At 41.7% G+C, this 15,379-nt stretch overlaps 1 protein-coding gene across 1 annotated transcript in view; it reads right to left on the reverse strand.

Annotated features, from left to right (window-relative positions):
- Positions 1-15,379, reverse strand: part of NCAM1 (neural cell adhesion molecule 1) — a 161,941-nt gene that overhangs the window by 38,200 nt on the left and 108,362 nt on the right. Inside the window, exons 10-13 of the mRNA XM_067310090.1 lie at positions 15,108-15,292; positions 14,661-14,757; positions 13,669-13,839; positions 12,609-12,740 (exon numbers count right to left, since the gene is read on the reverse strand). Coding sequence (XP_067166191.1) covers positions 12,609-12,740; positions 13,669-13,839; positions 14,661-14,757; positions 15,108-15,292 — 585 coding nt within the window. The remainder of the gene's footprint in view (positions 1-12,608; positions 12,741-13,668; positions 13,840-14,660; positions 14,758-15,107; positions 15,293-15,379) is intronic.

A 15,379-nucleotide genomic window follows, 5' to 3' on the forward strand; every position in this document is an offset into this window, starting at 1 on the left:
TGTAAACAATGGGTAAGGGAAAAATCAACAACAGAATTACAGACTAAATAAAATAGAAACAAAATTAAATTAGCCAGCATATATCAGAAACATTGGGGAGACAGTAAAATTGCCTGGAAATAGAAGAATATTAAACCACAGAAAGCACTGAGTTATGACCCCATGAGTGTTAGGCACAGCTGCATCACTGCTTATTAATACCAAGTCAAGGAAGAAACAAAAATAATTGTGGAGAAGGACCGTGCCCCAGAACTTGGACAGCTGAAGGAATCCACAAGACTGTTGGAAAGAAAAAGGGAAAACATGTTATTCAGAAACAGTCCAGGCATCAGAGGTGAAATGGTCCAAATTATAGCCCACATAGTTCAATGAGTACAAATCATGGTGTTTCTTTCTGAGGTATTCTCCTCTCTGCAGAAACAAACATCTTCCTAAATATTAACAACAGTAATGACTGAGAAATGTAAAAACCTACTGTGTGTAAACATTTCCAAGGACAGAGCTATCGATCAAAGAGCTGCCACAGGATTTGGTCAGACTAACAGTTACCACTAAAAGTGCATGAGCTCCATCCAATATGTTCAGCCTGAAGATTCAAGGATGTGGAGTGAGTCATGTGCAATGAACTACACCCATGATTTAATGTGTGCAAGGGGATGCTTTGTCAATGAGGAGAGGAATGAAGAGTTCTGCACTGAAAGCTAATGACAAAGATAGCATGAGAAAGACACAGCTACTACTGATGGAGGTGAGAAAGCGGACAGACTGAATGACAGCCCAAAGTAAAACAAACAATTGTTGCACTAGAGGATACCACCCACTCCATGCACTGTTTCCCTTCCTAAATTACCATCTACTTTATAATGTGCATTTTTCATGACAGTTCTTCTGTCTCATCTTACTGAGACTACTTTACTCTGCTCTGGCACTTCCCTTGTCAACTTGGCGTAAATGAAAACTAAAATGAGGTGCTTGTACCCGAGAAAATTATGCATGCCATTACTGGGGAAAGATGTGATGGTACAAAATGTAAAGTGTTTGCTGTATCTAAGCATTCAAATCACCTTCTCTAGTTACCAATGTAGGCTTTTTAAGTTATCAGCGTGGGCTCATGGAACTCCAGGCAGGTGCACCATGAAGGAGGGAAGCTGTTACTGTTAGTTCTCCTGGAAAGGCATTCAGTGTCTTTTGCTCATGAGGAAACATATTTCCAAATCTGCAATGAGCTTACTATTAAACCTTATAGACTACAAATATATGAGAAGGTTTAAAGACGGACAAGAGAGGCTGCCTTTGAGATTATTTCCTCTCCAGTGAAAGCTTTAGTTAAAGATCAAGGGCAAAATTAGCAGTACAAATCTGACTAAAAGCCAATTTGGATGAGGCTTCTAAGACACAGAAGAGTTTGGAAACATTATCTTTAGTCTAAAACCTTGAAATTCATCATACTGCCACGGACCAAAGTCAGACAGTCAGAACACTGATTGCCTCAGAGCTTGCAAGGGGAATGTGGCCGTAGTACACATCGACTTCTATTCCCAGGCAGTACATACTGTGGTAATCTGAAAGTATGAGGGCTTTCACAGTCAGACCTGTCTCCCCAGATTATTGGCCAAGGACCCTGATAAAAATGTCTTTTATAGCTACTGTTATTATCAGGACTTATTGAGAGATATGGGCAATCGTCCAGCTTACTTGCAAACCATATTTAAACAAAGCACAAAAAGGAGAGATGCAGACTTCTCTGCTCTAGGGAAATGCTCCCAAACCCCTTAGCCTCACTTGCTAACTAGATTTTAGATTAAAGTTGTCTGTGTACATTACATTCCTTTGAGGGCAGCAACCCCAGCACTGTTTGCCTTGAGGCACTGCAGGAGTGGATCTTGAATTCTAGTCAGCCGCAAGCAGTGGCAGAGAACGTACACATCTGTACTTACTTTCTGGCAAATCTGGAACGAGTGAAATGATGGGGAGGAGGAGCGGGGGTAAAAGAATATGAAAGACAAATGAATTAACGAACAACTGCTATGAAAATTTTCAGAGCTTTTCTATGTAAATAGGCTACCTCCAATATTTCCACCATATTTAACAAACTCTTAGTGGCCAGCCCCATTGCTTTCAGAAAGAAATTCCACAGCAAAGAGAGTCACCAACTCTATGGGATTCCCATGCGACCTTTCCCCAAGATGGCAACTTACTGTGAGTTGATTGGGTGCACAGTGCAAGATACAGTAAGAGATTTCATAGAAAAACCTTGCTTGGTTTTCCATCTGCATGTCTCTTGCTCAGTGTCCTCAACCTCTCTCATCCTTCAACTTTTGAACCCATTCACCAATTTCTAATAAATAGAATGGAAGTCCCTACAATTTCCAGAAAAGCAGGAGGCTAGATAGAGGGAAAGACCCAAATTAGTACCTCAACTGAAAAAAATATTTTGATGTGACCTCAAACATACTGCTAGGCAAAACAATCCACAGTGGAGAGAGCTGCAAGAAAATAAGCTTCATTAAGCCACTGATACAGAACTATTTATCTGAACAGCTAAGACGATTAAGCCAAATGAGGTCCCTATTCCTAAACTCCTTACATGATTCTGGACATTTTCTCCCATATGCTATCAATCACATATCAAAGTCAAAAATCACTAAAGTTGGTGAAGAAACACTCTTCAGCTTCATTAGGTTTTGATTAGATCTACTGTTCAACTTTTCATGATGCTATGCAGCAGTTCCCCTAATTTCTAACTGCTCCTAGTTTCATTCATTTACCCATGGAGATTAGGTTAGGGTAACACACAAGCCCACTCAGCAGTGTCATCCATAATTATATGATGACTGATTCTAAGGGCATCTGCCCAGTGCCAATTTCCTGCTGTTAAATGCAGCACATTCCTATGCTGAGCTGTTCTGCAGCATATTAACAAATGCATCTACTATTTACATAAACAGATTATACGTACAAATGACAATGAGTCAGTGAAAGGCCAAATCTGCTTCCATTTAGTATAAAAACCTGAGCTTTGACGCAGGTAAAGAGAGAAAGGTTTACAACCTAAAAAAAGAGTGTGGAAAATGTTTATCATGAACTAGCCTTTAATATCTTTTATGGGTAAAAAAGGCCCATTCTTTTTAAAGGAACAAAGAATGTTGCACAAAACATGAATACAGCATTTTCTCTCACAAGCAAAGCTATCTCCTAGCCCCACATATGAACAGGCATAATGGAGTCCCTACTTCCTAAAGAATGAATGAAATAAGAAGTATTAGTAGAACTGCTCGTTGTCATCTTTTTCTTTCCCTCTTCCTTCTCCACCCCACCCCCAAAGTGTGATTAGAATGAAAAGTTGTCCTCAGCAGTACAGAATCACTGCTGCTTCAGAAATGTCAGAAAGTAAGATTCTGCATGTTGTATACATGAAAAATACTGCAAGAAGGAAAGTGTTCGCTGTGGTCACAGGCAGATAAAGGGACATTTCATGTGATATGTATGATCACAAAGTGCGCAGTACTGTTTTAGTAGTAATTGTACTATCTTCCCCTCTTCTATCCCAGACCCAGAAAGAATCACATACTTCATGCTTTTAGTATTTTCTGGTTAGAGGTGATGACCCATCTTCTAACCCACTGTAAGTAAACACAGCTTTATCTCAAAAACCATATTCACACAAACACACAAATTGTATTACTGCAAATCAAAAGAAAAACATTTGGGTTTCTAGCAGTGATTAGTTGTACAAAACACATCCAGGTAAGCCTATGTCTTGCTGCAGTATTTTGCTGCATCTTCCAGGACTGTGTTGCAAATAATTTGCTTGGTTTGTGCATGACATGTGACATGACATCTCCTACAGGTAGGGATTAAAATTACACATTTGATATACCCCCAGTATGTCAGAAGGCTGTGCCACTGAACTCTGAACATCTAGTCTAAACCAGACATTTCAAAATGATTCTTTTGCCTACAGATCAACTGATGCATTTTTTTTTTTTTTTTTTAGCTATTTTTCCTTAGGCTACTCAGGACCAGCATGGAAGCATGTGCTTATTTGACTCAGTCCCACTAGGAACAGCCATCTAACCAACCAGTACTGAGCAGAAACTGAAGCAATTTGAAACCAGTTTCCAGTTCAGCTACAGACTTCTTGTGAAATCTTGAACCAGTCTTTTAATACAGGGAGGGCATCATTGGTAAGATAGGCTAATACTCCCTTCTCCCTGCAGTCTTTTCTCCCGAAAGATATTCTACCTCCTCATTGCAGTCTTTATTTGCACCTTCTTTCAACACTGCAGCTCCAATATCAACTGTAACTCACTCCCTAAATTCACAGAAAATAGGGCTAGGTAGGATATCAGCAAAATATCTATCCATGTCCCTTTTGTGAAGGCAGCTTTAAATCTAAAATCACCAATGAAAAACAAGCAAATAAAACGTTCCTTTTGGAAACAATCATTAAAATTCTTTTTCTTTCCTTTTTTTTTTTTTTTTCCTTCCATGTTTCTTCTAACAATTGCTACCACATGCTTGGTAGGACAACAGGAGGAGGAGGAAGAGTAGTACCATGCCAGGTTCTTAACGCCTACATGCTCATGCAATCCGTTACTGCCAGATTGTTGGTTAACAGACATCAAAATAACATGGCATAATGCTTTAATTGCCTCAATAGAAGGGCTACAGCATAACAAGTAGCACTCAGGACCAAAAGGGAGCAGTTCCCATCTACTCACTTGGTGGCTCAGTGCTTTCAGATTCAGTAAGAGGCTGAGTTGCTATGGAAACATGAAAGATAGATAGGACATGTAAAGGTGAGCATAGCATGAAAATAAATTATGAGAGATGGGGGCAGGGGCTACTGGAAGGAAAACAGGGAGGCGGTCTAATGAAGAGGGAGTGAGAATAATGAATAATGAATCCCTGTGCCAGATGCATATTATCTGAAGAGCCGACAAAAATTGCACTGTGCTGCTAGTATTTTACAACTCCTCTCCATGGGGAGAGTTCTGCCACCTAATGCAGGCCCCTCCTAGGTCACAGAGAAGTAAGCCTGAGCTGCATGGTTCCTGCAGTAAGTTAGCCCTCCAACAGTCCTTACAGATGTTTTCATCCTTCAGCGTTTTAAAGCTCTGAATCCAATTTCAGTAACAGCTGCCGCATTTTCGCTTAATTTTGTCCCAAATAACAGCTTAGGTTCACTCGAAACTTGTTACTAGCCAGGTAAGCACTGGAATTTCTAGGAGGCCCTGTAGAGCAGCATCCCATCTCTAGCTTTAGCCAGGCCCAGCTACAAAAGAGGTAGGAGCAAGGAGTAATGAGAACTTACCCTCCTGATACACAGTTCTTCCTCACCTCCATGAACTGGGGCCAGGACAGTCAGAGAGAACAAGGGAAAAAGATCTTACAGTCCAACAAGGATTGAGCACCCTTGTTGATGGGTTACTTCCCCCCCTATTTCTGGGTGTTCATTACCTAGGGGAAGACATACCCTTGGATTTCAGTTGATTACCCTTGTTCCATCAATAGCTTATAATAGGAGCCAAAAAAATCCTCTTGGTTATCTTTGGCAGACTTTCAGGGAGTCGGAACCCACTTTTTATACTGCTCTGGTCACAAAATAGATATGAACGACACCAAGATAAGACCAAACATCCACCCTGAACTTCTCTTCCTATTCACACAGACAGACACTGAGACCAGGGTTTTCAAAAGGCAAGCACTATATGCACCTGGTTAGCTTTAAGGGAATGTCCTCACTTCTGCTACTTGTGCATGGCCACCAGATAAACTCGTCTGTATTGTGCATTCATAATCTCCTTTCCTTTCTTGTTAGCCAGTACTTTTACAAAAGACATTGGAAAAAAAGATGACTGTTCCTTTGCTTTGTCCAAAAAAAAAAAAAAAAAAGAAAAAAAAAGAAAAAAAGACATGCATTAGAGAAAATACTAAAACAAAGAGAAATAAGGTATTTGTGAGAGAAGGTGATAGGCTGAAAGCCCTTACTACTAAGCACTCCACTCCCAAGAAAAAAGGCAGACTATATAAGCATCAAATTCTAGGATTATCAGGAGAGAAAGACAAAGAAGAATGAATATAAATCTCTATTTCCAAAAGCCACAGGGGAATGCAGCATAACTGAGACAGCTATAAGGGATTTCTCTACTACAGTATGTAACATCCTCAAAGGTAGACGACTTGTGATATCTTCTGGATTGGGCAGAGGAATGTTACAGCTGCAGAGTGGGGTAAATCAGATGTCTTCAGTTAATTTCTTTTCCTCTCCCACACTGCCATCAGTCCTGCTGATGTGAGGGGAGAGCAGGAGACTCTTGTACAGTTTGCCACTTAAAACTGATTATGCATTTAAAAAAAAAAAAAAGTGACTTCGCAGCAGGCTTAGGGAGACACAAGTCATTCAACTCAGTATCCCCGCTCTATTTAGCTAAGAAACTAAACTCTTTCAGTTTTTGTTGTGCCAAGGTGATTCCAGAAAATGTAGCTTCACATCACAGAAGCTGAGCACATCCCATAAAAGGTCCCTGAGAATGGAACACTTAACTGATAGGAAATCCTAATGCTAAAGGCCAGTCACAAAGCATTTGCTAGCTTTGATATGGGTAGGGTTGCACTGAACCTTGATCTCTCTTCCTCCATCAGGCCAGTGCATTTGGAAGCAGTCTGTGGCTTTTCTGTCTGTCTTGAAAAATCAAACCTGCGCTTATCTGCAGCTCCTCTACCAGAAGATTTAGTTTTCCCTCAGGAAAAAAAAACAAAAACAACAACAAAAGAACCCAAAACAAAAAACAAAATCACTCGAGGATGTTAGGCAGACTACACCACAGCCAGTGAGGAGGTGCATGCAGAGCAAAGTGGAACAAAGACAACCTCTTTCCATCATACTCACTCTCTGCTAAACAGGAGGTGGGGGCAGCTGCACTTGCTGAAGAAAGAGAAAGGAATGTGAGCAGGGGAGTGAACTCCTGTTAAATGCACCCAAATTATGGAATACAAAGAGTAAATCGGTAAGATTTTGTCAGATTAAAGCTCTGACACACAGAGAACAAGCAATATAAACGCTGTCTCTTAATCTAGAACTTTGTACTTTGCCGGACCTGAGGCTGAGGCCTGACAACTCTCAAAAAACCCTTTCTTCTGACTGGAAGAACCCACCACCAGGGCAGACTGTCTGAGATCGCAACCTACCCACAGAGCTATAACCTCTAATTTGGAGAACACTGAATGGACCCATATTCTTCAAAAGTGTTAACAAAATTAGTCAGCGAAGAGTGCTCCTATCTGTTCTTGTGGACTTAGTTCAATGAGCTACAAAAGATGACTGAAGTGCAATTCTCTTCATGCATACCAGGCAGGGCAACTTTCTAAGGCTGATTTCCAAATTGCATCAATATCTAATCAGCTGTACAAAAGCAAAGGTTTTCTCTTTTCTGAATTTTCTGACTATATCAGTTTCTCACTCACAACCCCTGGTGAAAGAGCAAATTAAGAGGTAACAAGTAATTAAATCCTAAAGAGTAACAGCTCAAAAAAAAAAATCAAGGAAAGATTTAGTAACAAATCTTAACAATACTGTCTCCAGTCTTCTTCCCCCCTGCTGGCTCAAATGGCAATCAGTACCTTCTTAATCAATCAGATTGCAAGTTTTCTGTCTAGTGACATTCTGATATTAGGTATGTGCACATGCATGCAACTGGGAATTATTCATTCAGTTTGGGGAGTTTTCAGCCAGTGGTTGTCTTCTGTTTTGTCACCAAGTCAATGTTTTGCTCCATCTAAGTTACTAGCACTACAGTAACAAGTCCTGATTGCTGGCGGAAATGCAGCAGAATGCACCTAAATTAGTGATCATACATGTTATTTTTAAGTATGTCTCTTCCTCTGGCTCTTCTCTTATACAGCCCTTTAAGATAGTACTGTGTCCCATTTACCACATATTATGGTTAATCCTTAGACACCAGTGTCTGTTCTACCTGATGTTAAGTGATAATACAGATCTCATCAGCAGTAAAACAAGAGAATCCAAGTTCCCAGTGCGCAGGTGACATTTGGGATCCTACATGATATTCAGTGGGCAAGATCAAAACTGTTTTTAAGAAATCCTCATTTCATCTGGTTGTCCATCATGCCAGTAATTCCAGCTGTGTACTAGGTCCCAGTTCCTTGTTCAGCAGGAAATATGTAAGGTCTAAGGAAAAAGACATGAATAGATCCTGCTAAGCAGCTTTGAATATTCTCCCAATCCTCACTGGCATCTTTGTTCTATGACTCTAAATCTCTATCAGAGACTAGTATTCACTGTGTCAGATAGGTTTATTTTGAGCATTATAGGAAAGCTAGTATTCCTCAGAGTCCTGCCAAGAATCCTTATGGAGTCCCAGGGATGTCAGCATGCAGTCTGGGAGTGTCAGCATGTGATCTATAATAAAGGCGTAGCAGGGTGCACCATTTCTGCAGATTGTATCATCCTTTCCACAATCTATTCCAAAAGGTTCTTCTCATAGCAACTGAGAAAGCCAGAACATTGGCATTACGGCTGCAGAACCTCAAAACTTCTTGTGATGCAATCAGCTCTCCTTTCATGCATGGCTACACTTCTAAGAAGCTTTCTCTTGGTTGGAAGTTCTTCATGCTTTCCAGGTAAAAGTAGTTTGCTCTTTAATTCTTTAAACCCATTACATAAAGACATGGTTGTGGATATCAACTTTATTGCTACGCTAACCCTCAAGCCACAAGCCATCTAAGTGCTGTGGTCTCACATCTTTCATGGTTATCTCTAGCTGACTCATTCCAGCAGTTTACAATGACCATTTTGAGAGGTTTCAATGTCACTGTATTTTCAGAACACCAAGATGAAAAGAGTGAGAAAGCATTCAGATGTTTTAATATTCTGTAATTATTTTTTTTCTGCCGAAGTTACAGAAGGCCCCATCAAACCTGCTCTGTATTTCATGTTAAGTAGGTCTGTATTGACTTTCAAAGAACAGACTGTGATGGTGTTCATCACTATTATTTTGAAGTATTTTGCCACAGCTTTTGCAAACTTATTTGAAGGGGTATCTTCTTTGACTCTCTCCAAGGTTTTCTCTGTAAGACTCTTGCTCAGTATGAGGAAGGGCAGCTTGGCTGAAGTAGCATAGCATGAACCACGGGATGCTTTTCCTGACCTCAGCAGAACAAGATGTTATGAAATCACTTAGCTCTCCTACTGGAACTTCATTTACCGAGTTGCTCAGTGTTCAGAGCATATTCCATCTACCCTGTCAGCACAATCCCAAGGAAAATAACTCAGCATCCATGCTGCCAAATCCAACTCTTTTTGCATTTTTCCTGGTAGGGGGATCAACTCTGCACCACAGCAAGTCTTTGCAATCATTCAACATCATTCCCAGGGGCCTTTATACAAAATCCTCTTTGTGAAGTTAACGGGATATTCCAAACAATCCTTCATTGCAATTTATCCCCTTCTTTTCTCTGTGACTCTACACTTGGCTGTTTTCTTTGTGTGCTCTCCTACACACAATCAAAATATCATCATCCTGCTGGCATCAAATATTTTCTGTGCCATCTCCCCTTCAGCATTGCTTTTGTCACAAGATTCCCCTTGTCCCATCTTCTACAATTCCAGCTGATGTAGCAATCACTTGGCAGAAGGGGTAGCTGTCCATGTTAGACTGAAAACATGCATTAGTAACCCTGTACCAGTTGCAAATAATGCCATGAGCACAAAAGGTGTATTCTGGTTTTGCAATCTAACAGCTATTCTAACAGCTATTCTAACAGCTATTGTCACATTAAAAAAAAAAAAAAAAAAACAGCAAAAAAACCTGTGTACTACAAGTTTAATTTAACCTTCCTCTTCACAAAACCACATACCAGCCCTCAGGTGATGAACATGAGGCTTGGCAGACAGACCTGTAGATGTAGCTGAAACAAGTTTTTTGATATTCTTTTTTCCCCTCTGCTTAATTAGACCTTTTTCCTTTTCTTGTTGCACCGATCATCACAGAGACTGAATGCTTATGACTATATCCCTTATGTATCATCGATGGTGTTCAATTCAGAACGGCCTGCCAAACCATTTGCCTAACAGATATAATACTAATCACAATTAACTTTATATAAGGAGTAAATTGCTTCTGCTGAAATTAATAGGCTCTGAACAATTCTGGACAGCATAGTGCATATCAGGAAACACAATAGGTAAGATAAATCTCCCAGTTTACTATCTGCTTTGCAACTATCATAATTTGAAATTCTATCCATTCATCTGTCAATTCATTCATCCACCCTGAGACACATCTCTGATCCATTCATCCTGTTAGTTATCCACTAAGTCCAAGCTTTTGAATGACACCACAAGCTATGGTAAAATAGCTGAAGTGTGCTTCAAATCCTGCAGTTAGGGTAAAAACAATCTTTTTGACTTCAGCTTCAGAAATCTCAAAGCATACAACAGTAGCTTCACATTGCTCGCCAATCCAATCTTTGGAATAACAACAGTTTATCCCACAGATATCTGTTTTAACATAGAGAGTAATGCTCACTTAGATAAAGAGGTTTCTTCTGCTGCCATTGCATAACTCTGATTTGAAAGAAAAAGCTCTGGAGCATACATTGTTACGCTGAACCTGACTGACAAATACATCCATCAAATCCACTACGACTTCTCTCCAACTCATTTTGGCTTTTTCCTAGAAAGGTGAAGAAATGTGCGCTTTAAAATTTAGCATAGTTTTTGGCCTTTTTTTTAGTATCAAATCTACACAATTGCTGGAAGACTGTCTAAAGCCTACTGAAGGTAAAGAATATTAGGAAGAAGAGAAAAAGTGTGAAAATTTTTTGAAGTTTTTTTCTGCTTGTTTCAAATTTTTGAAAAAGTCAAAATTCTGAAATTTTTGGTTGGCTCTTTAGTCTAAAACAGAGATGTAATTTAGCTGAAGCTTTCTCTTATTTTTTCTGAGCATCTGCATTTTATTAAAATTCGAAAAATTTTGATCAATTCACAAAAATGAAGCCTTCCACTACTCCGCTTTTTGGCTAACAAGCTAACCTTTACTATCACAAAAATCACTGTAAATTGAATATTTGAATTGCATGCTATACAATAAAGAAATAGGTGTTAACCCCTACTTCTGTTTTAAAAAGAGCAGTATTAACCAGAGTAGAATGGCTACTCTAGCGTCAGTCTTGTTAGGAAATGGACAGTACTGATTACTTCATTTCTAAGGACTGTAAGAGGAAAATGTCACTAGATTAAATGCTAGTGCTATGTATGTTACAGGAACACTCCAGGAACAGAAAAAGGGAGCGAAAGAAATGCAGAGAGGCACTTACGTGAATGAGGGATGCCTGCGGTTTTTCCATGGATGGAACACAGACAAAAAAGAAAAGACAAAGATAGAAAAAAATGTAAAAGAGATGAGAAGCAGAGATAGAGACCATGGAGCCGGAAATTCAAAACACCACACCAGCTGTCTCAAATCTAACCTTAGTGAGTGGGATGGGCAACAGGAGTTATTACAACAAACTGGACATCAATTGTGAGGGCTGGCTTATTGTACAGGGCCTGGATTTCCAAGCAGCAAGGCATGTGTGCTGTCCCACATTGCTCAGCAACTCTCGTGAGGCAGAAGTTGGTAGACCAAATCAAGATCAGATGCAGCTCACAGGGCCTCAAAGCATGCACATACATGGGCTGGGAATATTGTTAGTCCTGAGCTCAGGGGAAGGTCCTGCACAGTGTTTTCGAAAGAGCTATGAAATAAGTGAAGTATGGTGTGACAGTGGGAAGAAGAAAAGGCAATAGATTTAAATGCAAAGGGAATGGAGTAGAAGAACCCCAGGAGTTGTGGTGGGTTCATTAAGGATCCTAAATACTTGGGTGAGGCTTTGTACAATGGTAAGAGATGCCCCCCCATATCTGCTTTTGTCACATCTGCCCTACCCACAACTACACTTTTCCTTTCTCTCTCTCTCTCTCTCTCTCTCCTTCCTGTCCAAGACTTCCTGCTTTTTGATTCTTGCCTCTTTTTTTTCCTGGTTGTAACAGGAGGGAAAGTGTTAGGCCACAGCAGAGCATCCTGTCTTTGGAGTGGAAGATTGCCCAAGTAAAGCAGACAAGAGACCCTGGAAATTGCCTTGTGTGCTGCAGTAAGGCAGTAATCTGCAGAAAAGAGAAATCGCCTCTCCCTTCCTGCCTCCCTCCACAGTTCATGGCCACTCCTGTGATAAATCTATCCATTTTTAATTTGGAAAAAACCACTGTCTTGCAACAATGAAGACCACATACTTCTCAACTCACTGCTTGTTTGCATCATTAAAACATTGCTGAAACACTGCACAGTCCCATCTTTTTGACAATACAAAGTTTATACTAGTAACCCAGGGAACAGACTAGTGCAGATAGCTCCTCTGCCTCCCACCTTCAAAGAAGAGTTTTAATTAGTGATGAAATTCACTACAATCAAAACCCGCAACAAACAAAGGATGCAGCAAGGTCTGCAAGAGAAGAAGGTGTCATCCATGCATGGCAGAGTTTCCCTGGAAAGATGCAAGGAAAGAATACCAAAGAGGCAGAGGCAGGTCTCAGCATTACTTACGAACTGGCTGTGTCTTGAAGTCGGATGGCAGGCTAATCTCACCCACACCCTTGCCATTGACTGCAGAGAGTCTCACGGAGTAGGTTGTCTCAGGTTTCAGGCCAGTGATGGTGATCATGCCCTCCACATTTGCTGTTGCAGAAACAAGGGAGGAAAAGCAAAGAGAAAGGCTCAGGCCTCAAGTCAACGATAAATGCAGTATTCCTGTCGCGCTCTGCCCCTTTCACCCCATATAATGGAGCCCTCTTCTGGGCCCAATCTCAGAGAAACAACGCATACAATGAGAAAGGCCAGAGCTACCACCTCTGTGTGAAACAGTTGATTACAGAGGTGGCATTGCCACAGAGGGGAACGCTGCAGAGCTCATGGCAGGCATCACAAGGAATTGGCCCCTGGCCTGTGCCAGGGAGCTCCTTGATTGCCGTCACGGGGGGCTCTGATTGTAGTATACACACCACCCCCAAAGCTGCTTATCTGTTGGGCTGCATGATCCAAGACTGATCTCCTTCAGTGAGAACAGCAGCAGCCTTCAAAGGCCACTGGCAAGGTTTAAGGCATTAAGCACTCAGGCGGAACTAAGACTCCTACAACAGGCAGGAGCCTCACCTCTGGATGCAGAGGAACACATGACTGCTTGGGAAATTGCGTTGTGAAGGCAAGCACAACAAATCCTGCTTAGCAAGATTTAGCTACGTACAGCTATCAGCACAGTGGGGCCCTCATTTCCAACTGGGAATATAAGGTGTCACTGCAAAGCAAATGTTAAAGAACTGGTCTGGGGCCTTAATTTATGTTCTTTCTGACCATGCACATCATACATGCAAAAAAGGTGAACGGCCGGTCCAGTCTGGCGGTGTAGGTCAGCTGGGAGACAGCTGCTCCGGTCAGAGTGGCTTCAGAGTGCTATTAGCACACTGATAGCAATGGGATCCTGCAAGATCCTCAAACAGGTGCTGAAATTACAGAGCTATGGAACTCTCCTCTGCTGCTTCCCCCTAAAGAAAAGAAGAGTCTCTTGAGATGCAAGAAGAGGGGGTAACATCTTTCTTTGGTATCCTACCTTCTTTTGCATCATACAACCTGGAATGCCATTCTCCCTCGCCCAGTGCCCTCCACTCTGCTTTGTACTTGAGGATGGGCACCCCACCAGTAGCTTCGGGCTCATCAAACTCCACCTGGGCAGTACTGGAATAGGGCTCCACTCTGTCAATGGAAGGAGAGGACGGAGTATCTGGGGGAGGAAGGGGAAATGACCAGTGATATAGAAGACAGGGAGCAACAAGGACCCCCAGCTCCAGTGGCAAAGAAAACAGAAAACAGGGAATCTCAAAAATATCCTTGTCATGGCCTCATACACAAAGGGGAAGAGAAGGCAGACATGAGGCTTGTAAGAATGCTAATTATGCAGTATAAAAACCTTCATCTTCTCTCTCCTTTAAGAGGCTAGAGACTTACCTTCTTCAAGGTCACACATTTTCTTTATTAAAACAGGACAACTTGAGCAGGGCAGCAAAAGCATCCTGGATGCTGTTCTGATCCTGCAAGTCCCTTCCATGGGGCATTCCAACACAAAGCTTGACCATTCCTAAATCTGTCTCTATGGCAGCATTGATTATTTAATGTACCATGAGCCCTCCTAGTCTGTCAGTCAGTCAGACAGGGGACCTCTTTCATTGGTACATAGTTCTCTGAGGTGTCTAGTCTGGCACTACCCCGATTACATAGGATATTTTGCTAAGTTAGAGAAGTACATGTACACACACATATGCAATGGCTATCTGAAACCAAAAGTCCCAGCTCTGTCAAAGTGCTTAGGTATACTGGAAGTGCAGAAACAGCGAGATCCTCCAGAGACAAGGGCACAGAGATAGCAAGGATCATGTTATCTACAGTCCATCCCAACTAAAAATCTATCAATCGTTTCCTTGAAAGCGAAAGCTGGTTGTCCTGTGTGTTACCCCACCAACACAAACTAGAGAAGAACTTTCCCTCTGTCACCCCAGCTCAAGGGCTGCCTGCGCATTTCCTTATCACCCTGTCTGGGATGCTCACCTGCCTGCACAAGGATGAACTCTGAGGACTCCTGGCCAATACGATTCACAGCAGTGCAGTTATAGTTTCCGAAGTCATTTTCGGAGTCTGGTGTCACCTGTGGGAGGAATGAAGGAGTGTGCTTGGATCAGAAAGCCATTTTCAGTCTACCAGTGCCCTTTGCATTTTGCTGGGCTGAGAAGCAACAATAAAGTACACGCGCTGACACTCTGAAGGCTGTCCATGCAGAGAACCACCACAGTGGGCAGAAAGTTAAAGGCAAGGAGGGACTGGTGTCTTCCCTCATCTGGTTCTCTCAGTATTCGTGTGCCAGAAATAACACACAGCTTCCCACCCACTAACAGGGAGCCCTGACAGAAGACTGAACTCCTTCAACATCAGGTACATACATCATCTAATAGCACTAAACCCTCCTGACTGCATATCTCTTCCCTTGCTTTTCCTTACCTCCAGGTAGCTTGCTGATGGAGTGTTGTAGATCTTGATGTTGCTGTAGTTTGAGCTAGGAAGCAGCTGTCCATCCCGGAACCAGGAGATGACAGCACTGGGGTAAGCAAATACCTCACAGGTGATGTTCACTTGATTCCCTTCCCAGGTATAGACAGCCACTGGGCCCTGAAGCTTGGGGGCATCTGAAACAGACACATTTTTGAAAGCAATATGAGCCACAAAACCTTCTAGAGTAGCCCAGTCAGCCTAGCTTTAAGGAATCCTTGGCT

The sequence above is a fragment of the Apteryx mantelli genome, chromosome 23 (assembly GCF_036417845.1).
Source record: "Apteryx mantelli isolate bAptMan1 chromosome 23, bAptMan1.hap1, whole genome shotgun sequence".
In the NCBI taxonomy this organism is placed as follows: Eukaryota; Metazoa; Chordata; class Aves; order Apterygiformes; family Apterygidae; genus Apteryx; species Apteryx mantelli.